Source organism: Dipodomys spectabilis, unplaced genomic scaffold (assembly GCF_019054845.1).
Source record: "Dipodomys spectabilis isolate Male_0828 unplaced genomic scaffold, ASM1905484v1 ptg000069l, whole genome shotgun sequence".
Lineage (NCBI taxonomy): Eukaryota > Metazoa > Chordata > Mammalia > Rodentia > Heteromyidae > Dipodomys > Dipodomys spectabilis.
The window spans coordinates 19993896-20020733 of NW_024870746.1; the positions used below are offsets into that span (position 1 = coordinate 19993896).

A 26838-nucleotide genomic window follows, 5' to 3' on the forward strand; every position below is an offset into this window, starting at 1 on the left:
AAGGAAATTGTTGCGTAAAATTAGGAAAGGGTCATGCAACTACTATTGCAAATATAAACCAGATGACAAGCCGCTCATCATTCTGTTTTCAAATTCTTTGGCATGGGTGAAGTCAATATGTTAGCAAAAATGATTTTGTGGGTAAAGCCCTCTGCAAGTCAAATCCTGTTAAATAAGAAAGCTATTACAAGCAAAAAGCTAGACAGAATCCCAAAGAAATATCTCGTGGTGTGGTATTATTCAGGATCTTTTTTGTTATTGGTAATTGTTCCTCATAAAATTAAATTATGCAGATAACATTTCTTAAAATAACTTAAAAAAGATGTTACTTAAAGCATTCTGGAACATTAGGTTCTGTGTTCTTTACATTAGGTTCTGTTTTCTTTACATTGTGAAGACTGCTCTTTGGTTTCACTTTATACCATCTTTTCTTTACAAATTCCTCACCTGTATCTTGCTTTAGGACTCTAAAGTTTAAAAAGTTAGCACGTTGTAAGACCTATTGCCTTATCATACCTTATTTTATTTGCTAATTACAATTGTCAAAGATTTCAATTAAAAAATAATTTCATGTCTTCACTGTTTCTTCTTTAAGAGCATAGAGTACCCTGGTAGGGTAGATAAGGCCACATGATATTTAAAGCACAAATTCACACATTTTATTCCTTCATGTTTAACTTTCAAACACCATTATTAGAGTATGCAACTGCATAATATTCTTTAACTGAGGCAGTTATCAAGATAGAAACCAGAGTCTGTGACCTATTTTTTCTCAGCAGAAATATTTATACATTCCCACGTATTAGCTATCCTAAAATTAGTTTCTTATAGCATTTCCTCTTATTTATAAAATTCATTCCTAGGTTCTTCCAATAGCCATTTATTATTTTCTTATAATAAATGTCTAGGTTCAAATATCTAAGCCCGGTGCCAGTGGCTTTTGCCTGTAATTCTATTCAGGAGGCTGAGATCTTAAGATCATGGTTCAAAAAGCCAGCCCTGACAGGAAATTCTCTGAGATTCTTATCTCCAATTAAAAACAAGTTGTGGAATTGGCGCTGTGGTTCAAAGTGGTAGAGCGCTAGCCTTGAGCTGAAGAGCTGAGGGTCAATGTCCAGGCCCAGAGTTAAAGCCCCATGACTGACACACAAAAAAAGTTGGAAGTGGAGCTGTGGTTCAAGTGGTAGAGCATTAGCTTTGAGTACAAAAAGCTAGGGATAGCACTCAGGCTCTGAGTTCAAACCACAGGATTGGCCACTCCTCCCCACCCCAAATAAAAAGAAATAAAAAATTAAATAAAAATAGTAACTTGGGAAGGGGAATGTGGCTTAGTGGTGGAGTGCTTGCCTAGCATGCATGAGGCCCTGGGTTTGATTCCTCAGTACCATATCAGCAAAAAGTAGTAATAAAATTATATTTTAAAAAATCTAGTAACTCATTCTGGGGTCTTTTCTCAAACTTATTGTAATCTGACTATATCCACCATTTATTTTGGGAATACATACAGAGAAAGATAAATTCTGCTCAGATTTCTAAGTCCAATTACTATTCTTTTGGGAAGATCCTGCATCCCTATCTTCAGTACTTAGCAGTTATTAATACTCAAGGGTAATATTCTCTTAATAACAGGAGGAAAATACAATGTATTTAATAATGGCAATTTTAATCCAAATATCTCAAAATTTTAAAAGGACTATTACACTCCTGGGTTTACTTCCTACATCTCTTCCTAATAAGAATGTAGGCCCATATTAAGACAGATATTACATCTTTCACTTTTATTTTATAGTCTATTTTTCTCATTTAATTGTAAGATTAAGAACAAATCTTGATCATAATTTAACCTTTGCCTCCATCCATATTACACTGGAATTAAGTCATATAGAAAAAGTTTTTCATTAACTTTTCCAGATGCATCAACAGCATGGTTTATTTTTACTTATGTAATAAAAACACTTTGGTGTAGATTTTTTTCAAAAGATAATCTTGAAATTAATGAAAACGGTCATTAAAAGACTTCTATGTTTTGCTTTTATAAAAATCAATTATTTAGAATTTCACAGTGAAGAGGTCCTAAATTCTTCATACAACATAAAATTATATAAAAATAGAAGACATAGACATCTTTAAATCTTTAATCCTTTGATTAAGCAGCAAGCATATTATTCTTCCAGGCCAAACACTGCTTAAACAAAAAAGGAAAATAATGACGTGCAAAATATTTACAAAATATGCAAAGCACACAATAATGACATCTCACTATATACATGTCATATTACTAATGAAGCTAAGGTTTTTCTACTGTGTGCTCTAGTGTATGTAAATAAGATTACACCACATCCCTCAGATACAGCACTTGGCCCATGTCTTGGAAAGAGCAGATTTTAAATGAGTTACAATACACTGAACAGCTGGACAGATGCTGGTGCTGACCAACTTGACTGACATACCCTAGGTACTGTGTACTGAAGGTCTACTGACTAAAGACCAGACAAGAAAAGCTGTTTAGTATGCACATATGCAAGGCAATCTAAATGCTTTAGGATATAACTGTCCCCCATGGCTTTTAAAGTAAAATATGTATAAATTCTTTAGCATTATTTAAAATCAGTTATATTTCAGCTGGTATGATCCAGGGACAAGAACTATTTAAGATGATCCAATGAGTAAATGGGATATATACTGCACAAGATGTTTTTGATCTTTGTCTGAAGTGTCTTTATGTAAAGGAAATCGTCTAATTTGAAAATTAATACCAATGGATAAACCAATAGCCCTGTAAGGAATAGAGCCAATGGAAGGGATTATTTTTTCCAGTATTGTGGGAATACATGACCTCTCAAAACCTAAATTAGGTCATATGATGCTGACTGTTTAGTGAAGTAGCTTTAAGTGTGATAAGGTAATGTGCAAAACAGCCTTATGTTTCACTACTATTGCAATCTAAGTGTCCCTCTGCACAAGTCATGATTCCAATATGAAATCATTCTGTCAAAAATACTGGTTACACACTGTTGAAATACTACCACTTCTAAAATAATTTTTGCAGGTGCTTAATGATTATTTGTTGAATTAAGACTTCTTGAAGTTTTTCTTTATAAAAAGGGTCTCAAGTAAACAACACAATTATGGCAATATACTCATACACCTTTAGATAACACAGAACAAATTTTAAAATTCATTTTATGAAACAATGTTGGTGATTTAACCCTAAATCAAACCCACAAGTACAGGTTGGCTGCCAGGAATACACAAATGTATCCAAGTAGTACAATAGAGATTTATCAAGAACACACCCTTCATATTAAATGCAGACTATATTAATAAGTATGAGGGCAATCTTAAGAAGCTAAACACAAAAAATGGTATTGTAAATAAATGCTTCTATTAACCACCATCTCTACATAACTGACAAAATAGAATTTTTTCTAAAGTCTGTAAATGTAGGCAAGTACTAGTTAAAAGCAAGTAGCATTTAGAAACATAAACTTTTTTCCAAAATTAACTACATTTTCAAGGATCTTAAAAGACATTATAATTCAACAAATTAAGTCCTCATTTATATGTAAAATTAGTATTCCAAACCTCTTATTAATGACAGATGGTGAGGTCAGTGACCTTTAAACAAGGACTTTGCACTAGAACCCTAAACTGTATGTTCAAGGGTAGTAGGGTCAATACATTCTTTGTGGTTTCATATAATTGCTTTGCAATTGATTAAATTGCTTTCTTTTAAAGGGATACATTATAATCCTTTAGGAAGAAAGCAACATATTTTGAAAAAAGGGATATAGATCTATAATTTTAAAAATAGGAATAAAATGAACATATATCAAAATCTGAGATGCCAACTATTTATTCTTGCACTCCTAACATAGGAAAAATGTTTTTAAAAATTAAATAAAAGAAGAAAAAAGCCAAATATCCTTAAGAAACTTAAGGTGTTCTCACAATTCCTAAGTTAATATTCTGGTACTAAGAGCCTTGACTATGAAGAGGCAGGAATAGAAAGAACTTTAATAAAATAAATATAGTAAAAAAAAAAACAAAAAACCCTTGGTATACAGAATACTAAATTTTTTTTTGTTTTTTCCTTTCATGAGATCACAATGGTGAAAACATTCTAGAAAGGAGGCTAACTGGAGGCTTTTTGTTGTATAACATTTTAGTTTAGTGAACTGAAAAATCAGACATCCATGAATACTAGTCCACTGCCACAGATCTAGTCTGCAGACTAATTCTGCAGAACTCAGAATCTAGGAAAGATTATTCTTTCCTCTTTTACATCAGTCAGAGGAGCATTGGTATAATAGTGGGGTAAAGTTACTGCAGCACTGTCCAATTTAATTTTTAGTGCAGTGAGGACTGTGAATCTGTCTGAATTCCAATAAGTGATGGTGGCTGTTGACCACCAACTGTGGACAACACTGGTCTTGGGTTTAGGCGGGGTGGCATGGAATTAGCAGGCCGAATGAGAGGTGGTGGAGGCTGATTTAGAGTTGGCCGGGGCTGGATGAACCGAGCCTGCTGCTGGAGTGGAGGAGGCTGCCGGTGAAGAGCAGGGGCAGCAGGCAGTGTTGGACGAAGAAGTGGTGGAGGCTGGTTCAGAGTGGCAATGGGGGCTGTTGGTGTTGGAGTGGATGATGGGGCAGGAGGTGATGGACCCAGAGTCCGAGGAGCCTGTGGGGTCTGTGCCTAGAGGTGAGGAAACAAAAATACATGTATGAGATGTATGTCCTAACAAACTTAATACAATATAGTTTGGGCTGTCACAGGAAAAACAAAACAAAATAAAACAAAAACATAACACCATTGTTTATTGGAAGCATAAGCTTCTTTTATTTTAAGTAAAACAAAAACAAAACAAAACAAAAACCAACAAAGCAATGAGGCTATCAAACAGACATCTTTATTAGTAAGCAGCTTAACACTGGAAATAAAAATAAGACTATGGGAAAACAATACACTTTCCATTCTGCTAGAATCAGAAATTAGCAAGTCATTATGACTTAAGAGTCACAAGAGATACGCCATTAAGTGTATTGTCAACCTTGCATGCTCATTTAGCTAGTTTTCTTACAAATTAACCTTATAGAACACAAAATGGTGCCTCCTCAACTCATATTAGCTCAAATTCCAGACACAAACACACCTCCTCTTCTTCATCAGTGCTCTTCCCTGATGGCACATTAGAAGCACTTTTTGTCTCCTCCCCTAAAGTAGAAGCATCACCATTAGAAGCCTGGGTTCCTTGTTCTGCTTCCCACTCCTGCAATACCTCCTCTAAGTTAAACCGACGCCTGTAGTTTACAAAGAAGTTCTTCACTTGGCCAACAGTCTTGTTGCCAATTACATCTGCAATAGCTTGAAAATCTTTACCATATTTGCGGACACCTGGAAGGCAAAGTAAATAATACACCTGGTGAAGGATCAATAAGGAGAGCTGTGTGTACTACACATCATGCACACACAAAAGATACTAGCAATGAAAATCCTTTCTGATAAATTCTGCTCATTTCTCAGTTCTGAGAAATCAGGGTCACAGATGAAAACTATCAATTATGTCATTTCATCGGGCCAGCCACTTGCCTTCAACTGAATGGTCAGAAACTTACCATGTCTTTACATACTCAGTTATTTTCTCCACTCCTTTCTTGAACTCTCAAATATAGTCCATTTATTGTAAAGCATTGAATTCTTTGTTCCATCCTCAATTCCACATTCATTTATTTCCCTAGTAGCCAGTCACCTAAATTTGAGCAACACCGTTTGTAAACAAAACTGGATGGGAATGAGCCATCTCTTTTATCCCCTCAATGGACTGTTTGAGTAGCCTTAGGGTTCCCCCATTAAGAAAGGCATTATAATTTGGGGCTTAATACTGGCTTCAACAATACTGACTTGTCTCGCCCACCAGGAAAGCAACAAATGGAAAGAATTACAATAAAGCAAAAGCAGAATGATCAACATTTCTCGGGTTTACAAAGAGGAAAGATCTTGGAGAATTAACTGGATCTTAACTTACGTAATAAACCTAAAGGCTGAGAATTAGAAGGATTTCTAGATACGCTTAATAACCTGAGGACTAAGATTACAGCAGTGCTACTTGAAGAGCACTGTGCTCAATCCTCACTACCTGAAATTTAAGAAGGGGCACACATTGCTCTTTGAAAATGTATCCTTTTTATTAAGGAATTTTTAATGTAATAGAGGACAGTAATTGATTTATGAAACTGAAATCACAAAATGTGCTATAAAATTCAAAAGGATAGTAATTTGCTCTTAAGGTATTTTAAAAGAAGATTAAAGATTCATTCTTGGAAACAAATGCACCTAGCTCAAATTTATAGTTGTCAAAATTATACTTTGATAGTTTAAAAAAATATATCAGCAGATAATAATTCGTTAGTGAGATATGAAAAAATAGGAGGCTTAAGTGAATTTAACATTTATATATCCATAAATGAAAAACTAAGAATATATTTATCCTTGAGCAGAAATGCTATGCAATTCTTATCTGTATCAATTCATATGAAATATCTAATTATCTGAAAGCACCATCAGTGCAGCATGGTTTTACTTTTACATATTGCCCCTATTTTAAACTGAGAATTTGGGAGCAAGCATCTCTGGCTACATTCAACAGGCTAGAGCCAACATAGGGAGAGGGGGAATTTCTTTACCTTACCGGATTTGGGATAGGTCTGACATTATCATCCTATAACTATATCCTATTTTAAACACAGACCTTTGGGTTTGCAAGTCATGCTTATTTTCTTGATTCTCAAAGAGAAAGACATATGCATCACAAGAATTTAATGACAGACAAGGCTTTATCAACATAAATGAAATAAAGTCTTCTAGTCTAGGGACTGATTTCCAGTTTGAACTACATTCTTCAGATGAATTCTAATGGGAAGGAAGTCATACTAAGGGTTTATATGGCAATAAAAATCATGTTACTTTATAGTAATAGTTACTATTAAGATATTAAAGTACTTCTTTACTACTTATACACTCGTGTAAGTTTCTAAATTCTAAATCTGAAAAACTGCACTTGAAGCTTAACTGTTTATTAAAAATTAGACACCATGCTATATTAGAGAACTAATTTTACTAAGATACTTAATTCACATTTTAGAAATACAAGCCTGAACACATGCATTTAGAAATGAAAGCATTAAGCCTAGGTTTAGATCTTCTGTATTCGTAATAAAAAACATTAAGACAGTAACAAGTCTTAAGATATTTTACTCTCAATATATGTCTTGTAAATTAAATTTCAAAATGGTCCCCAAGTCTGATTCTCTATAAACTGTCCCTTCTATTTCTAAGGTTTTCCTGCTTTTTGACCTTTCACTCCTTAACTTTCTTTTGCTCAATCGCCCTTGGACTCAAGATAATAACATCTGCAAAATCATAGACCCTAACTCAAAACTACTTTCCTCTAAGAACTTTAGTTTTCCTGAAATTTTGTATGCCAAGGTCTTTTTCCAGCTCATCCAAGTGTGTTTAATGTTAACTCATGTAAGCCAGTGAGAAGTTTGCAGCTCGGGCCATACTGTAAACATATTGTTTGACTGAGGATCTATTAGGATTCTAAGAACAAGTATGTCCAGATATCAATCCCCTCAGCCTACAGGATGCATGAGCAGGGCCTCTGTCACAGCTGGGGCTTGTTGGAAGTCTCTCTGTACCAGATCAACCACATCTACCTGTTCCACTGTGTTCTGACAAACTTCATAATTTCCACTGTGTACCCTCAAGTGAAAAAGGCTGGGAAAATAGTGTCGATGAAGTATAAATCAGCACCAGCAATGCCAAGTTTATGTAAGGTGGTTAGGAAATCTTATTTTTCTTTCCTATAATGCTTTATTTTACTTCTTTCTCAAAGTACAAGAGGTGTATATGATGAGTTTCTTGTCTTTTCTCTTTGTGCCAGTGCTTGGGCTTAAATTCAAATGGAGTTCCTTTGCTCATGACTAGTGCTCTACTACTTGAGCCACATCTTCAATTCTAGCTTTTTGCTGGATAACTGGAGATAATGGACTTTGCTGCTGGGTGGCTTCAAACCACAATCCTCAGACCTTAACCTTCTGAGTAGCTGGGATTACAGGTGTGAGCCACCAGCAATCAGCATGATACATTTATCATGTTTGTATTCCTAGTACACTGCTCAAAGGTATGTTCTAGCTAGAATCATATACATACATACACACACACTCACACACACACACATATCTATCTATCTATCTATCTCAGTTCTAGCACTGGAGCTTGAACTCAGGGCCTTGTGCTTTTACTTAGCTTTTCACTCAAGGCTGGTGCTCTTCCAGTTGAGTAAAACTTCTACTTCCAGCTGGTTTTGAATTGGACATGAGTCTCCTAATTTGTCTGTCTGGGATGAATTCAAACCTTAATCTCAGCCTCCTAGTAGCTAGCATTATAGAGCCATGGGTACCAGCAAGAATGCTTGAGCTCTACACTGTGGTCAGCAGCTAGGTAGACTAGTAAAGGCCAACTGAGTTATTATTGCTTCTTTAGAAGAACCACCAATTAGGAGGAGGCTACAATGCTTGATAAGAAATGTACTCATTATCTTGCCCATGTAATTGTAACCCCTCTGTAGAGTATTTTCACAATAAAAAAAAAAAAGGAAAAAAAAAAGAATCACCAATTAGGTTTCTAGAGGACAGTCTAGTACTAGGTACCATATAAGGAGCAAACTAACTTATGGTACCACAGTTACCTAAGTTTCATTCTGTTTACTGAGAGAAAGGGTGGTCTGCTGTTTTTCATACTTTGTAATAAGGCTACATGGTTGCTTTCTTAGCAATACAATATAATTAAGTCAAGTTCTTCCTGAAGATTTAAAACTGAGGTACATTTGGACTAAAGTTGCTAAATTCAAATTTCACCTCTAGAGTTAAGAGTTCAGTTTTCAAAGGTTGGTGAAATAAAACATTTAGAGAGCCATACAAGAAATACAACTGTATGTTTTTCAGAGAAAGAGTACAATTATTTTTAGTCAAATTTCTAAACTTCATTTTTATAAGTTATAATAAGTGATTTGGCCTTTTATGCTGGGAGATAATACCTTATAATAATATGTATTTTTAAAGTTTTTTTTGAGAATTAACATAAAACATAACACATTAGGATATGGATATTACATATTATGAAAGCTCACATTCCAACCAGTATTCTATTATTTCTCCAAATATGTGTACCGACAGACAGACACACACACACACACACTTACTTATGCCAATTTGTTTAAAGACTTTTTTAAAATTCATGCCAGTCCTAGAGCTTGAACTTGGTGCCTGGGCTCTGTTTCTGAGCTTTTTTGCTCAAGGTTAGCACTCTACCATTTGAGCCATAACTGCCAGCTTTTTGTTGGTTAATTGGAGATATGAGTCTCATTAATTTTCCTACACAGGCTGGATTTGAACCATGATGCTCAGATCTCAGCCTCCTGAGCCAACTAGGATTATAGCTGTGAGCAACCTATGCCTAGTTTAAACAAGATGGTTTTATCAACAGTAATAGACACTGTCTGAATTATCTCAAATTCTGAATTGGTGGAGGCTGTCATTTATATAAGACTGGAACACTGTGAATATTATTTACACACTTGATCTCAGGCTAAAGGCTGGACTGCTGGAGCATTTATATGGTGCTTCTCAATAATAAATGAATGGGGAGTCAAGAGTTTGCTCATTTAGCTAGATAGCTGCTTTTTGATTATTTAAAAATTGTCCAAAATCTGATTTTGGACAAAAAAAAAAAAGCCAGCAAAGTATTATAACAGTGGCAAGGTACTTCTAGGTAACAGGATTTCAGGGGGGATCCCCCGGGGGGGGATCGGGGGATCCCCCCCCCCCCCCCCCGTGGGGCTTGAACTCTGGGCTTGGGCGCTGTCCCTGTGCTCTTTAGCTCAAGGCAAGCGCTCTACCACTTGAGCCACAGCGCCACTTCCGGTTTTCTGATGGTTTATTGGAGATAAGCGTCTCATAGACTTTCCTGCCCAGGCTTTGAACAGTGATCCTCAGATCTTAGCCTCCTGAGTAGCTAGGATTATAGGCGTGAGCACGGCTTGATAAATTTCTTAAAGTGCACATGTACTTGATATAATTGAGAAATACAAATACAACTTTAGCAAAAGTTTATTTTTGAAATAATAGCATAGAGGAAAGGTATGAATTTCTTACTTCTACTTCCTTGTGACATTTATGTACTATGTTAACTATCATATTTTTATCAACTGTTAAATCCATTTTTTTCTCCTACTTTATGAGTTCTACTTTTTTGGTAAGTGATGAAGAAGGTAATTGATTTGCTAACGTCATTTCTCCTTAAAAAGATCACATGAATTAAAGGAACAGAAGGTATCTTTTATGCTAAGCATAACCATTTGAACATAGTTCCATTATTTTCTATCTTTATGAGGTGACAGGTATTATGAAAAAGAACTAAAAGCTGAAGTTGTCATCTTGATAAACTTGGAAAAACTTGTTTATTCAAAAAGAACATTAAGATTTTAATTGGGAAGCATAGTTTTTTTTTCCAGCACTAAAAGACTAGAAAAATTAACACATTTAATAGGTGGTCTAAAATAACAATGGCAAATACTGTATCCCATGCTCTGTTCCTAAACACTGAGAGTGTTCTGTATTATTTGTACATCTGTATTGTTTTGTGGAAGAGTCAATTATTGTTTTATTTTACATGAAAGAAAATATGCCTAGAATCTAATTCCTTTCTTAATTCTTGTTCAATAAGGAGTTTTCTTTAATCAAATGAATACTAAAGTTTAATTTTAGGATAACTCTAAAAATTACTCCTAAAATTTATTTATATGATACATATCAAAAATAGGGTTATTTTACCATTAATACTAATATGGGAAAAACATGACTGGTCTCGCTTCTAACTTTCATATTAGAAAATTTAGATAGTTAAGATAGAAATTTTGGCAAATATTTTAAGTACACTAAACTAGTGACATTAATGATACACTACTCTTTAAATATTGTTACTGAAATGATAACACAGAATTAACATAACAAAATGATGGATTATCTAAGCATGACTTCCCATCCACTGTTCACTTGAGAGAAATGAAAATTTAAGTGGTTAACATTTAGTTAACAACAATGTAAACAGATAGGAAAGTAAGGTGAGAAATTCGTATTTAAGCTCTATGAAGGAAAATGATCTAAATATGTGTTTGGTTTTAAGAGTCATAATAAAAAAGTTTGTGTAATAGAATTATAAATTACAATAGTAGCATCAGTGACATTATTTCTTTCTCCAGGTCACTGTAACAGTCTAATATAAGCAAGATAAAGTATTATCAAATGAATGTCAAAGGAACATATACAAAGCCTTGAATACAAAGTCCCACACAATTTAAAATGTGCTAAAATCAAAACATAATTTATTATCATTTTATAAACTGAAGTTGTCATTATAATAGTATTACATAAAGTTTATCATAAATAAAACGAGTTAAAAGAAAATAATTTTCTGCTAAGTGGTATCTTAATAACAAACTATAGAGGTAACCACTGTAATTATATACCTTTAACCATCAAGACTCAGATAAAGGTGACTTTACTATATAATTATATTGTTTGGAGGTATACTTCTGGTCATTTTATAAATGTGGAAGTATGTTATATGGCAAATGGCAATTTATAACCCTCTCTAAAATTTTTACACAAATAGCCTAATATGATTTTATTTTATATAGTAACAATATAAATAAAAAGCCCAAATAAGAACAAAAATTCCAGAAAAAATAAAAACAAGACATCAATGTATTATCAAAATAAATACTTTTGAAATCCTAAGAGCATGCATATTTCCATACAAACTTCTGCATTAGTTTAGAGGCTTACCCTTTAAATTTGCACAATACTGAATAAGCCTCAGAACATAGAAAATGTTTCGTTATAACTACTATAAATGTTTGGTTACATAAGATCCAATCAGCCATAACACTCAATGGACACTCCTACTTTAAGTAGTATCGTAACAATATCAAATTTTGGGTGCTGGATAGAAAAATACTAGTCAGATTTCTATAGAAGATCCTCATGAGAAAATCTTTACACTAGGACATTTTCTCAAAGAATAGAATTCACAAAGTAATCTAACACTGGAAATCAGTGTTCATTTCTTATTAGGTAGCATACTGTAACACAGGCTTTACATGAATAAGAGGAATATTTAACCCAAATAACTGCTACAGCTTCAAACCACAGTTCTAAATAAATATGAAATAGCCATCGAAAGCATTATTTTTACATAAAAATTTAAAATATCAGTCTAACTCTAAAAGTCATTATTAAACATTATAAAGAAACTAAAGCTGGGCTCTGGTGGCTCATGCTTGTAATCCTAGCTACTCAGGAGGCTGAGATCTGAGGATCGTGGTTCAAAGCCAGCCTGGGCAGGAAAGTCCGTGAAACTCTTATCTCCAATAATCCACCAGAAAACTGGAAGTGGCACTGTAGCACAAGTGGTAGAGCGCTAGCCTTGAGCTGAAGAGCTGAGGGACAGCGCTCAGGCCCAGAGTTCAAGCCCCACAACTGACCCCCCCCCCCAAAAGTAACTAAATCTTGTTTTGAATCATCCTGAAATTCAGTTCTACAATTTTATGAATGTGCTCAAGTGCATATACAACTATTAGCTTCAATCATTTCTGTTAGGAAATGACTATGTCACACTGGATAACCAAAGGAAGCTGATACCATCCTACTGAAGCCATGACATTTTCAATTCATGTTGGTTGGCTAATTTTTATTCTCTATAAACAAATTGTAGTCATCTATCCATGAATCTTTATTTGTATTATTTCCATATCTGATATGTTATCTGCATACCATTTTTGTATTAAATATATTCTTTGATGCATACTTGGAAATATGTATTTTTTTTTGATGGTACTAGTTTTTTAAGTCAAGGTCTCATACTTGCTAGACAGGAACAGGAGTTTCATCACATGAAACCCTGTTTTTTGCTCTAGTTATTTTTTAGATGGGGGGGTCTCACATTTTGCCTGGAGTTGGACTCATAATGTGACCGTCCACCCTAGGCCTCTCACATAGTTGGGAACAGAGGCATACAACACCACACATTACTTATTGGTTGAGATGGGTTTCATTAACTTTCTTGCCAGGGCTGGCCTCAAACTGTGATCCTCTTACTTTTCACCATCTGAATATCTGGGATTTCCACCATGCTTGGCCAATAAATGGGAAATGTTTTAAAAGATGTGTTCATACATAGTGGCCAATTTCTCAGAGTAGCTAACCTAGATTGAAAAAAAGCTACTAATACTATTCAGCATAGAGGTGAGTTCAACCAAGAGAAAACAAAAATAGACCACATTTTAAATTACAGTTAGTTTATTTTAAAAAGGAAAAAACCCTACAATCCTGTTAAAAAAAAACCCTGAAGATAGTTGATCATAAAAAGTAAAAAGAATCTAAATGAAACAATTAAAACCTGATAAAAATCCAAGTTCATGTTTCCAGTTTGCTAATTGGTATTCATAATACACAATGTGTTTACCATGTAACTTCAGCAAAGTGCTTTCATTTTTTATTTTTATTTATTTATTTATTTTTGGTTGCGGGGCTTGAACTCTGGGCATGAGTGCTCTCCCTCATCTCTTCAGCTTAAGACTAGTGCTCTACCACTTGAGCTACAGCGCCACTTCCAGGAAAGTGCTTTTAAATAGCACATTAGAATGCTATATGCATATTTTTGATATTTGTTTTAAGATTTCTTTTAAATATACCTTTCTTTGGTGGAGGGGGGACAGTCCTGGGGCTTGAATTTAGGGTCTGGCCACAGTCCCTGAGCCTCATTGTGCTCAGGGCTAGCATTCAACCACAGGAGCAACAGCACCATTTCCAGGTTTTTCTGAGTAGTTTTTATTGGAGATTCTTACAGACTTTCCTGCCTGGGCTGGCTTTGAACCATAATCCCCAGATCTCAGCCTTAACTAGGATTACAGGCATGATCCACCAGCGCCTGCCTAAATATACTTGTATTTAAAGTCAGGTTTCTAAAGCATCCAGTGGTATGTTATATTAAAATTTAAGCATATGGTTAATATTTTTATGACCTGACATTTATCATCAAATAGAGAAACACTGTTACACGACAGAAACTAAATAAAAACAGATCACAGTTTATGATCTTAATTATGTTATCAATGAGTAATATAGTAAGAATGACCCAACTGCAAGAATACTGAAGCAGAGACACAGATAGCCAACATGACTTGGTCATGCTTGTCTATTATCATTACCATTATTATCATAATCATTATCATCATCATCGTTGTCATCATCATCAATTATTCAGTGCTGAGAATGCATTTTGTGCTATTTAGGATCTTACATGTTACATATGTAGACTCAGCATGTCATATCCAGAAATAAAGCACAAGATTCCTGGCCACCAGGACTTTGTGGGGGAACACAAGAGCCCTTTCTCCATTTCAATTAGGAAGGGAAGAACTAGGATTCACCTTTCATGACAAGTTAATAATTATTAGTAACAATAACTGCATATCTTTAATATACCTTGCACTGCTAGAAGCTGCTCCTCTGTGGTCCAACGGGCATTAATTTTCTGATTTGACTACAAAATTAAACAGAAGTTTCCTAATGAGGATATGAAGACAGACATTTTTCCAAAGTGCTTATTTTTCTTTAACTTTTAACCAAATCACAGACATGAAAGTTCTAGATTTTGATTCCATTTTTAGAAGGATTAAAAATATATTCTGAGATACCTTTTACTCACATAGAAAGATAATGAAAGGGAAATGTACTCATTTGGAAGAATGAATAACATTCATATTAAGATACATTAAAATCTGAGAAACCTGATAGTCAAATATTTTCCGACTACGATGTTCCTATGACACACTACAAACAATAACTTAGCCTAGTTTTTGACTGTTTTCTTTAGAGGATGCATGATTCTAAAACTTCTTCCCTTCATATTTAAAATTAAACCTATTCTTTCTTACTCCAAGACAGTGGCACATATTAGTACACAACGCAGACTAGGCTTAAGTGCTAAAACACTTCTTTTAATTCCTGAAGCAAAAATCATTGACTGGTAAGTATTTATTTTTTTCAAGGCTTCCTAACATCCCTCCCCAAATTTTTGCCCAAAGTCATTAAGTGTAGAATCTTTATTATGGCAATATTACAATATCAAATACTTAATCAGATTTTATTAGTGTATATCCACAGACTGGTTATTCAAGGATCTTTGACAGTCATGTATGGAATGAAGAAAAAATATATCAGCTTGCAAAGTTCTGCAGAAGGAACTGCCAACATAAAGTGACTTATACCTGGACATGCTGGGCAAAGCAGAAAGAGTTTTCTTTGAGAAGGGGTGTTTAGGTGTCAGACATGGTCTTAGCAATGTGAGTTTTTACATTACACCATTTCTGTAACACCAATTTTCTCACCAAGCACACAAAGGTCTATTTATAGGTCAATATTCAGAAGGAAGAATAAAGAATTTAAACAATTTTCTTTTCTCAGTGGAGAGAATAAAAAGTTAAAAAGACCTGTGGTCTCTTTTAACTTATGTGTGTAAGGGTTACCAAGGTTGTCACCTACTACTTAGTCAAGTGGAGTATCAGAGACTGGTCTCCCCCAAATATTCCTGATGACCCATGATTTGAGGCACGCAAAGCATGAAAAGGCCCGCTCCTGATCCCCTCAACACAACAAATAATTAAAAAAATTTGATTGACTCTGAAAAAGAAAGAAAAGAAAGATTTGGGGTAGTGGTGAAGGAGATCTACTACTGAAATCACTGAATTAGATTAAAAAGGGATAAAAGCCTAGGTAGTAGTCCTCAGAAGTTAGGATACTGGCATCAAGGCTAAAGTAACACTAGCCAAAAGGAAAAGAGAAAGAGGGGGAAGTAGGAAACATTCTGACACATACACAGAAACAATTATGGAAGGGTAAGCCAAAGCTTTAAAAAAATGATGAGGGGAATTCAGAAATTTAAGCATAGGTTTCACAAAAATTAAGAGTAACATGAATCAATTAATAGCTAATTTTGAGTTAATTGGTAGGTACCTCTGATACCTTGGCTGTAAAAGGCAAGTCTTTGACAACCACTGGTGATGATTACTAAACCTATTTAAAACAGGTTCAAATATTTCGATATATGGTGAAAAAATAAAAAGGTTGATTATAACTTGATATATGAAAATAAAACATAAACTGGCTTCTTTAAAAGAGTTAATGATTTAGTTAATCTTATTTGCTGGCCTTAGTTAATTTTATTTGCTGACATCTTTTCTTGACTATATAATGACATAATACCCTTTATCCTTTGGCTTTTAACTTTACAACATGATCACGTGTAAGTGACCATTTTTGCTTTATCTGCTTCACTTAATTTTCCCCGGGTTCTTCTCCCCCACCCCCTCCGCCCAGTCCTTTTAAAATCTTTTGTTACTTTTTTTTTTTTTCAAATTAAAATTCTCTTTTTATTAACAATTATTATGGTTATCACTCTTCTTTTTTTTTACTTATTCTTTTTTTGATGTGCTTGCTTATGTTAGTTGTTTTTGGGGTATGTGTGTGTGTGTGCACGTGCGTGCGCGTGTGTGTGTGTGTACGTGCGCATGCACATGTGCTGGTCCTGGGGCTTGAACTCGGCATGTGGGTTCTGTCTCTGAGTTTCTTTTGCTCAAGGTTAGTGTTCTACCACTTGAGCCAGAACTCCATATTAAAGCCTTTTTTGGTGATTAATTGGAGATAAAAGTCTCATGAACTTTCTTGCCTGGGTCAATTTCAAATTGTGATCTTCAGATCTTGGTCTCCTGAGCAGCTAGGATTACAGGAGAGAGCTACCAGTGCTGGGCGGAGCAATTTTTATAAAGGAAAGCAATGGAGCTATATTGAACTTAGGTATGAGGCTTTTATACTGGACTACAAACTTTAAATAAAAAAGTGGATTTTTTTTTCTTCCCAAATTACTCTTGAATTATGTCCTTACAAAGGTAGTCATGGGAAGGCATACAGGCATACAGTTGAACAACTGAGTAGGTCACTAGTTTCTTTTGCTGGCTTTCTTATGAAGCTGTTGACTTGAATTTAGGATAATATTGTATAAAGGTATGTATTATATATATTTAAATACTAGAATTTTTTTAGGTTTAGAGATACATAGGAGGTAAGTAGAAATTGAAGTCAAAGGAATTGGATTTTCAATTCAATAAGACTACGTACTCTAGGGTATATACTCAAAAAACACAGCTCAGGCAAAACTGCCAGCAACTGTACTTGCTATCACCAAACATTTTCTATTTTATCTTGTTCTCTTCCTTTCTTTCTCTCTCTCTCTTATTGGCTGGATCTGCATTTAAGCATACATATGATGAAAAGTTTAAACACAGTAGTAAGACTATGTACCTCTTAAGAGAGGAAATGAATTCTGAAGATAAAGATTTATACAGTGCCTATATTTATGTACAGAAATGATAATTACAGCTGAAAAGAGAACATAGTAGCTACAAAAGTTAAAGGAAGAAACCAAAAGAGGGGCAAACAGCTAAAATAAGGGCTCAGAAAATGGCATGGGGAATCAGGAGTTAAAAGTTGTAGAATTTGGTCTTAGTGCCCAAGGTTAACTTTCAAGAAGCAGCTTTGGTGGAAATACACAAGCAGAAAGAGCTGAGACAGTTCAGGATAAATAGTCTTAGTATCATAATGGAATCAGTAGAAGAGGGGAAGATTGAAAGAGAAATAGGAAAAATAAATACACAGGATTCCTTATTGATTTTGTATTTTCTTTCAAGCACAAGAAACTTCTTCAGAAGTTAAAAGAGGAAACTAGAATACATTGACATTAAAAAAATGTAGTAGTAGTGGTTAGCTAGGGTATATCACAGAGTAAGTCTTCTATAGCAAATTTGGTCTGAAGTACTATTGTTTAAAGATAATAATATAAAATAAAAATACAATATGATAGTAAAATAAAAAGTCCCAAAGAGCCACCTAGAATATCCATGGCATCCTTAGTGAGTTCAGCATTTTTTCACAGTCCTTCCTAAATCAATCTGCCTTCATATATTTCTCATTTTTATTCATCGCAGTTCATATTACCTCTCAATCAAGAGGTAGAAAAGGTTACCAAGTTAAACCTCCTGTTCAATGCTGCAAATTCCATCCAACACCCACAATGAAAGGATATTGTCCATTTTTCCAAGAACACATGAATGAGAAATTTCAACCATCACCCCCCTTCCAGGTGTAGTTATTTTATTCTTGGATTTCATTTATCTCCTTGCCTCCATCTAGCCATTTCCATTCAAAGCAAATGCAAGCAGAAAAAAATGCTACCTCTTCCCCTAACACTCACATACTTTCAAAGAGGCACAGATTTTCTACTTTGAAATGTTTTTTGGGGATATCACTTACTTCCATTTCTACCATTAATAAAAACCAATCCACACTACGGAGTTTGTCTTTTCTTATACAACCTGATAACACTGCTAAGGATAATTTTCCTACTATTAAAATTTCTAGTATATACTTCCTATACTGAAAAAACTACAGGTTCTCACATTTGTCTTAATTTGTAAAGCTTAATTCTCTTTTTAGCTTTCACAAGGACTTTTACACTCTGGCCCTTGCCCTATCTGTCTCTAACAAAGAAGCCTTGTTCAACTTTGCTGACAACTCTCTCATCCCCAGTTTTCATTTCTCCATGGCATTTAATTCTAGAAAAGACTGTTTTACACTTTCATTGGATTCTCAACAGCAGTTAGCACAATAAGCAAATGGTAAAGTTAAGAAAATATTTGCTGACTGGTTTGTCAGAGTGCTTTTTATTTTTCTCAGTGAAATCACATTTTGAATACAATTCTGTTATTTATATTAAGTTTCTGTCTCAATGACCTCTTCTGCCCATTTTGTATGTGCAAAAATCCCACTTACCCTTCAAACCTCAGCTGAAACACTTTCAGAGTCTTCCCTGATTATCCTAATCAAAATGAATTAGAGCCAACCAGTTTCCTCTAGCCTTTGCTAATGATATCATACAACTTTTTATCAGTTTGTCTTATAACATCTAGATTATATTTTTTTTTAAGAGGTAGAAAAAAATCACCATATCTCATCCTCATCTTTATGTGTTTTCCCCTTCCCACAAACACTTCCCATAGTGCCTAACATTGCGCCTTACATGAAATAGGTGATCAATAAATACTTGTGGAAGTGAATGGACTTTCTTCACCAAATTTTTCCCTAAATGAAAACAACAAATAAAACCAAATTAATAAGTAAAGCACCTTAATTGTGAGGTACTTTATTTAATGACCTATTATAATAATTCCAAAATTTATTAACATTTTCTGACTAGGTAAAGTTTAACCCAAAGGTAAAACAATAAATTCCATGATTTTTCAAGGTTTTCACAGTGATAATCATTCATTTAAGCTGCCTTCCTCCTGAAAGCAATGGGAATGATATGATTAAATATAAATATACCCTAGAGGTATATATTCTAGATATCTAAAATATGTTGTATTTTTCAAATCATATGATGAGTTTAACAGGTCATCCCAAAGTAATATTCAAACTTCAGCATACACATGATACATTATATGTTAAGAGTTTGGTTAACTTTTATTTTGGCCATTATTTTTATAATAAGCCAAGGCATATAAATACTTGGTAGCTTTTAACTCAATAACTGAACTAAAATTGATTAACAATTTTGCTATTTCTATGAAAGTTTTCCAAAGCAAAAGTGCTTTTCTAACATAAAATGTATTCATCTAGGACCAATCAAGACTCCCGGAATCTGAACTATAGTCAGAGTTCTCTCATTTACTACTTATCTAAGTTTGAATAAGCAGTTAACCTCTCTGACATAAAATTATAGTACCTGGTTTACTAACTTGTATGGATTTATATGAAGCTTAAAAAGGTGGCACACAGATAAAACAAAATGCTACTATACCTCACATCTTTATATAATTTGTCTATAAATTTTTTTCTTGAAAACTTGATAAAATGATCTGGGCTTATTGTTTGCTTGGGCAAGAAGAAAGTTAACTATTCCTTCATTTTATTTAATGATTATCTACATTATTCAGTTTTACTTTTGGTAAGGACAACATTTTCTAAGAAATTCTTTTTGTTTAAATTTTCAAACTTTTAGTATAAAGTTGTTCTAGTGTTCCTGTAATGATTTTGTTATTTATTTTTCAATTTCTAAGTTATGAAATTACAGGCATTTGAGTTTTTATTTTATTCTGATTTATATACAAAATTTAAGTAAAAATTTCAATAGAAAATTTAAAATAACTGGAATAATATAGAAAAAAGTGATTTTTGTATTATACTTTCTTTAAATACATAAATGTTATTTGAATGTCAGTTTACTTGTGGGTTTGGAATGAGATACTGACCAGGAACGTCTCAAGCTTTTCTATAACCTAATCATAAGATTACTTAAAACAAACAAAAAACAACTGTTTTTATAACAAGTTTTCCTTCCTAAAAGATTAATACTAATAATCAAGTGGCATATGGTAGATCATTTCTGAAGTACTATTCCAACCTCCCTTCACCCTTTACATATTTCATCTGCAGAAATTTCAGTCAGCCTGTGATTAGGAGGGAAAAAAAGTTTCCATTAGGACAAATAAGACTATTCTACTATCACATATACAGAAAGGAAAATCTAGATATGAATTATAACAGAGGAGTTTTAAAAGAGAAAAGATCTTACAAGAAAAACTTCTATAAAGACTTGCTTGGACCCCAATGGCATTTAAGTACTCCTATAATTACCAGAAATATCACAAACATAATTAGGTTTCAGTGGAAACTCAAGTAGGGCTTAAGATTTTATTTTATATTTTGTATTTTCAGGAATAAAAGTAGAAGAATAAAAATCTACCAAGAAGTTAAGCCTAAAGACATATATCTTAAACTAAAATAAAAATTTGATAAAAGGAACTTCTTTTCTTGTGATTTATTCTTGCTATGCTACCAATTCACACTGACAGAAAAGGGCTTTGAGCAAACAATGTTATATATCCAGGAAGGCAACAGTTTGCTTATCAATGATCTCTAACTTTCACATACACTGTGCCTATTCTTGTTCCTATTTTCCTTAAATACTTTGCTTGATAAAAATTGTTAAGAATAGGAAAGAAATAACTTAAATACAAAAGGATTAATTAAGCTTCAAAAGATTAACTAAATAATAATTAAAAATGTAATAGTTCATAATGTGAAATCTTTTAAGTAGTAACAACATGCAACTAGTTATCTGGTATTTCAACACCAGATAACTCAAAAGAACAAGGTTTCAAGATTTCACCAACTCAAATGCATTTTTCAATAACATACCTCAGGAGGTTTGAATTCTTCAATTCCACCTTCCATTTTCTGTTTAAGTGCGCTATTTACTTGTTTAGCATTCTGAACCTTAAACAAAATAACCCAAAAGAAGAATCAAATTATATTCTCAGGTATATTTTTGAATATTCAATAAACAAAGGAGATATATCAAAACCATCTTACATTTTATTTCAGAAGAACACATAATTATCACATTTTAGATGTGATATGCAACTCATTCAATTAACATGTCAATTAGTGCAAGCATTAATACACTAATAGATTTTGAATAAGACTCTGAATATCATAAATCATAGTCATTTTTTGGTGGTGCTGGGGGGGTTGAACCCTGGGCCTTACTATGACAAACAAGAACTCACCACTGAGCTATAGCCTCAGTCCTAAAGAACAATTATTTCCATAAAAATAATTACAATGGTAGCTAATGTTTACTAAGTATAAAACATTATCCTTGGTACTTTGATTCTCAACAAACACACTGTGGGATAAGTACAACATATACAATCTTAAAAGTCATTATACTAGTTGAGTACCAGTGGCTCAAGCCTGTAAATCTACCTAAATAGGAAGCTGAGATTGGAAGGGTTTGGATGAATCTAGTCAGAAAAGTTTGTGAGGCCCTTTCTCAACCCACAGCTGGGTGTACTGGTGTATGCCTGTCATCTGAAACTATGAGGGAGACTGACTTCGGGAGGACAGCAGTGCTAGGCTAGTTGGGACAGAAAAGTCCATGAACTCCATCTCAACCAAGGGAAGATGGATGCTGTGGCATGTGTCTGTTATCCTAGCAATGATGGAAACCCTAAAATAGGTGACTCACAATCTAGATGCACACTAAGCTAGAAACAAGACTCTATCTCAAAGAATAATCTGGGTAAATCAGGGCTAGAAGTGCGGCTCAGCAGTAGAGCACCCATCTAGCAAGCGCAAGACCTTGAGTTCAAACCCCAGTACTGCCAAAAAAAGCCATTATATTATGTAAAATCTGCAATAAAAAATATAGGTCTTATGAGGAAAAGGTGGTTGGGACATAACACTCAAAACCTTCATTATGACAAACATGAAAAGAAAGGAATTTAACAAAAAACAATAGTACAGTTTAACATATTGTAAACAGTTAAATTCATAAATGATACAGTAAAGATTGTACTTTACCTTGAAAAAGATCTGAAGGCTGCTTGCAGAAGTGGGCATCAAAATGGTTGCAGCTTATGAATTATTGTGAAGTGATAGAAGGAGGGTTACTTAAAATCAGATCCAAGTTATATATCAGACGTGTGTGGTTCACGACACACAGTGAATTCAGGCAGCTGATTCACATTTGAGGTGTGTGGGTATATATACTCAGGTCACTTGGGAACACTTTTTCACTGACAAAAATCATACTTAAGAAAACACAAAATTTACACTATGCTCAAATTATTCTCTAGCATATCGAATGCCTTGGAACAAATTCATGTTTTCAAAGCAAGAGAATAGAACTGATACTGTCTCTCAGTCTCTCCTATTTTTGCCCAGGCTGGCCCAAGATCATAATCTACCTATTTCTATTTCCCAAGGACCTACAATTAAAGGCATGACCACCATACCTGGCTTGATTTTTTTGAGATAGAGTCTTACAGATTATTTCCCCCAGGCTGGCCTCAAACTGTGATCCTCCTGTCTCTACTTCCAGAGTAGATGGGGTTCTAAGTGTGGGCTATACTGCCCTTGACTCTTACCTCTGTTAGAACCATTTTACTGGTGAGGAAGGTAAGGCATAGATGAAAAAAAAAAAACAACTTTGCCAAGGCCACATATATAGAAGGTACAATCTGAATTTAAACCATATCATGTTTTAATCAGTTAATTAATTAATTTTTTGTGGTACTAGGTTTGAACTCAGGGCCTTGTGCTATGGCATGTGATTTGCCAGTTGAATCACATTCCTGGTCCTCAAGTTTTATAGTCTTGTTCTACTAGTGATACTATTAAGTGTCTACGTAGATTATTGTTTACTTTTTTCTTTTTTTTTTCAGCATGGACAACTAAATATTTCTAAAGTTATTTGTAAATTTTTTTCCATTGGAGATAGATCTTAACATAGCTGAAACAGAAATCTAGAATGGTTTAAGGAGTTAGTTGGCTATCTTAGAAACACATACAAATGTGAAGCCCTTGTTCTCAAGGTAGGACTAATGGGAAGATAAAGAAACATAAAGGTATGATAAAATGCTAAAACACTTAACATAGACTTGAGGGAAAAGAAAGAAAAATAGAATAAAAGTATATGTGTTGTTCGATGAGTGGTAGGCAATGTCCCAGAGGAGATGATACTCAAACCAAGTTTTAATGGATTAGTAAGACTTAGGCAGGTGGGAGAGAAAATAAATTTCAGGCAGAATAACATTTAGAAAGAAACAAAGATGTTAGGGTATGAGCTAGAAGTTAGGCTTGGGTCAGATTAGAATTTGAATTTGACTACAGACTGAAGGAAGCCAAGGATTTTTACTCAAAGGAACTAAATGATATAATTGCCTTTTTGAAAGATAATTCCAACAGTAATGTGGAGAATAAAATGATGTGAAAGGAGGGATTAATTTAACAATCCAACTGAGAAATATTAAGTAAATAAGAAACCCTTCATTAAATCAGTAGGATCGGGTTGGGAGGGATGGTAGAGAATGATGAAAGAGGTAAAATCAATCAATATGTACTGTATACATTGATTTGCTGACTGGTAATCCCTTTGTACAACTATTATAGATAATAAAAATATAATTAAAACTGGACACTGGTGGCTCATACCTGTCATCCTAGCTACTTAGGAGGCTGAGATCTGAGGATAATGATTCAAACCCAGCCGGAGCAGGAAACTCTGTGAGACTCAAATCTCCACTAAACTATTAAAAAAAAAAAAAAGCTGGAAGAGAAGCTATGGTTCAAGTGGAAGAGTGTTATCCTTGAGTAGAAGAAGCTCAGGGATGTATCCAGGTCCTAAGTTCAAGCAACAGGACTGGTTACCCATTGGCGGCCCCCCTCCCCCCCATAGATAGCTATCTATCTAAAATATGAAAAAAAAGCAGTAAAAATTAAGGAAAGATGGTACTCAAATGCAGAGATGAGTTAAAGAAATTTAAGACCACTTTGTAAATGCATGACTGCAGAGAATTAGGGTGAATCATGGATACATGGTCAGTTGAATAACTGTGGCCCTATAGGAAATGAGGGGAAAAATAGAAACAAGTATCATTTTTGCCACTGTATGTGAAAGGAATCTTAACAGATAAAAGTAGTAATAGCAAAATTTATGGAGCCTTTACTAAATTTATGCAGCCTTTACTATGTTACCTATCCAATGAATAACCAAAGCAGGAACACAAGCTTAATGTTTCTTTTGAAAAATCAATATAAACAATCCTTCAATATAGTGGTACTAAGGATGAAGTATGAATGCAGGTGATACGCTCCATTTTATTCCTTTTTTTTTTTTTTTCAGAGCTGAGGACTGAACTAAGGGCCTTGCACTTGTCAGGCAAGTGCTTTTCCACTGAATCCTTAATCTCTATTTTTTTTTTTTTTGGTCGGTTGTGGGGCTTGAACTCTGGGCCTGGGCACTGTCCCTGTACTCTTCAGTTCAAGGTGAGCGCTCTACCACTTGAGCCACAGCGCCACTTCCTATTCCTTCATTTTTTTGGGAACTTTCAAGACACTATTTTAGAAGTTTTTGTTTTTTTAAAAGAGAAGTGCTGTGGTTTGGAAGATAGGATCTGACTAAAGGTTAAGCACTCAATTCATACACACACACACACACACACACTCTCTCTCTCTCTCTCTCTCTCTATATATATATATAGTCAGTAGATAGTGTGGGTTGGTTGTTATAGACTAAGAAAGTAAAGATTTAGAAGAACACAGATATAAGGGATAAGGAAAAAATGACAAAATTATATAAGTATGAGTAAGAAGGGGGCAGATGAATGGCAATAGGTAGGTAGGGTGAATATGGTCAAGACACTTTGCACATATGTGTGAAAAGGGAGAAAGGAAACTTGATGAGATTGGGTTGGGAAGATGGTTACATAATTGTAACCACCCAATTATGAAGATGATACTCTTAACTATACTGTTGCTACCACTACTAAACAGCAGTAATTATTCATAGAGCATTCAAAATGTGCCAAACACTGGTAAATAAACTATATGTATCACCACAAATAACTCCCAACAATCTGCAAGTGAAGTGATGATTATTCCAATTTCATAGGCAGAAATTGATGCTTTGTAAGCTTATAGAATTCGTTTAAGATGACAGAGCTAATACATAGAAATGCTGGTATTCAAGTCCAGTATCTAATATTTGTATAAAAGAAACTAGTTTTTTGGTCAGTCATGGGACTTGAACTCAGAGCCTGGGTGCTGAAGATCAATTCTTTTTTGTCTTTTTTTTTTTTTTTTTGTCGGTTGTGGGGCTTGAACTCTGGGTCTGGGCGCTGTCCCTCAGCATTTCAGCTCGAGACTAGCCTTCTATCACTTGAGTCACAGCACCACTTCTGGTTTTCTGAATGGTTTATTGGAGGTAAGAGTCTCACAGACTTTCCTCCTTGGGCTGGCTTTGAACCACAATCCTCAGATCTCAACCTCCTGAGTAGCTAGGATTATAGGCATGAGCCACTGGGGCCACCCACCTTGAAGATAAAATCTTAAAGAATGAAAGTGAGCTAGAGAAGTGTAGCTTAATGGTAGGACTTGCCAACCATAGTACAAAACCCTGGGTTCAATCCAAGCACCACACAAAAACAATATAAATTTTTATAAAATACCTGACGCTTTAGAGAGATCAACTCCATATCCAGTTGCCGCAGGATGGTGTTGGCTGCATTGGGGCTACAGGAAACAGCTACTACATCTTCTTGGGTTAAATACATGCCTTTTGGAGGACGGCACTTAGAACGTTGAGAATGATGGCGATGTTGTAAACTCTGATACTCTCTCCTTCCAAGGCCAATTTTGCTAGTTTGGACAGGTTGTTCAGTATTACCCTAAGAGAAGAAAGACAGCATAATTGGTCCTTTCATGTTTGTAAGTGTATATTATCTGAAAAATGCTTCCAATCAATTATATTATGTATAAGCTCAAATGAGCACACATGCATGCACACACACAGTCACATATACACACACACACACTCCAACCATTCACTAGTTGATGGGGAAGACACAGCATAATACCATAATATATTCTTGGTTAATCATTCAATCATATGTTTGGTTTCTAGACCCTTTGGACTATAAATAAATTAAATAGTAAGATTCTATTCCTCTGTGCTTCAAGATGGGATATAGTTTCCCTAAACAGTAAAGGGCAAAGAAACTAAACTCCTCAAACTACAATTTATTATGTACAAATTTTT

At 34.4% G+C, this 26838-nt stretch overlaps 1 protein-coding gene across 8 annotated transcripts in view; it reads right to left on the reverse strand.

Annotated features, from left to right (window-relative positions):
• Positions 1-1767: 1767 nt before the first annotated feature.
• Positions 1768-26838, reverse strand: part of Rcor3 (REST corepressor 3) — a 49965-nt gene continuing 24894 nt past the window's right edge. For 2 of the 8 annotated variants that reach the window (XM_042681612.1, XM_042681611.1), the window contains exons 8-12: positions 26249-26467; positions 21435-21512; positions 14607-14664; positions 5153-5394; positions 1768-4695 (exon numbers count right to left, since the gene is read on the reverse strand). In XM_042681612.1, coding sequence (XP_042537546.1) covers positions 4351-4695; positions 5153-5394; positions 14607-14664; positions 21435-21512; positions 26249-26467 — 942 coding nt within the window. In that variant the 3' untranslated portion in view covers positions 1768-4350. Of the gene's footprint in view, positions 4696-5152; positions 5395-5615; positions 5750-14606; positions 14665-19254; positions 19317-21434; positions 21513-26248; positions 26468-26838 lie in introns of those variants that run through there. The other 6 variants (XM_042681615.1, XM_042681614.1, XR_006147694.1 and 3 more) reach the window with 5 other exon arrangements.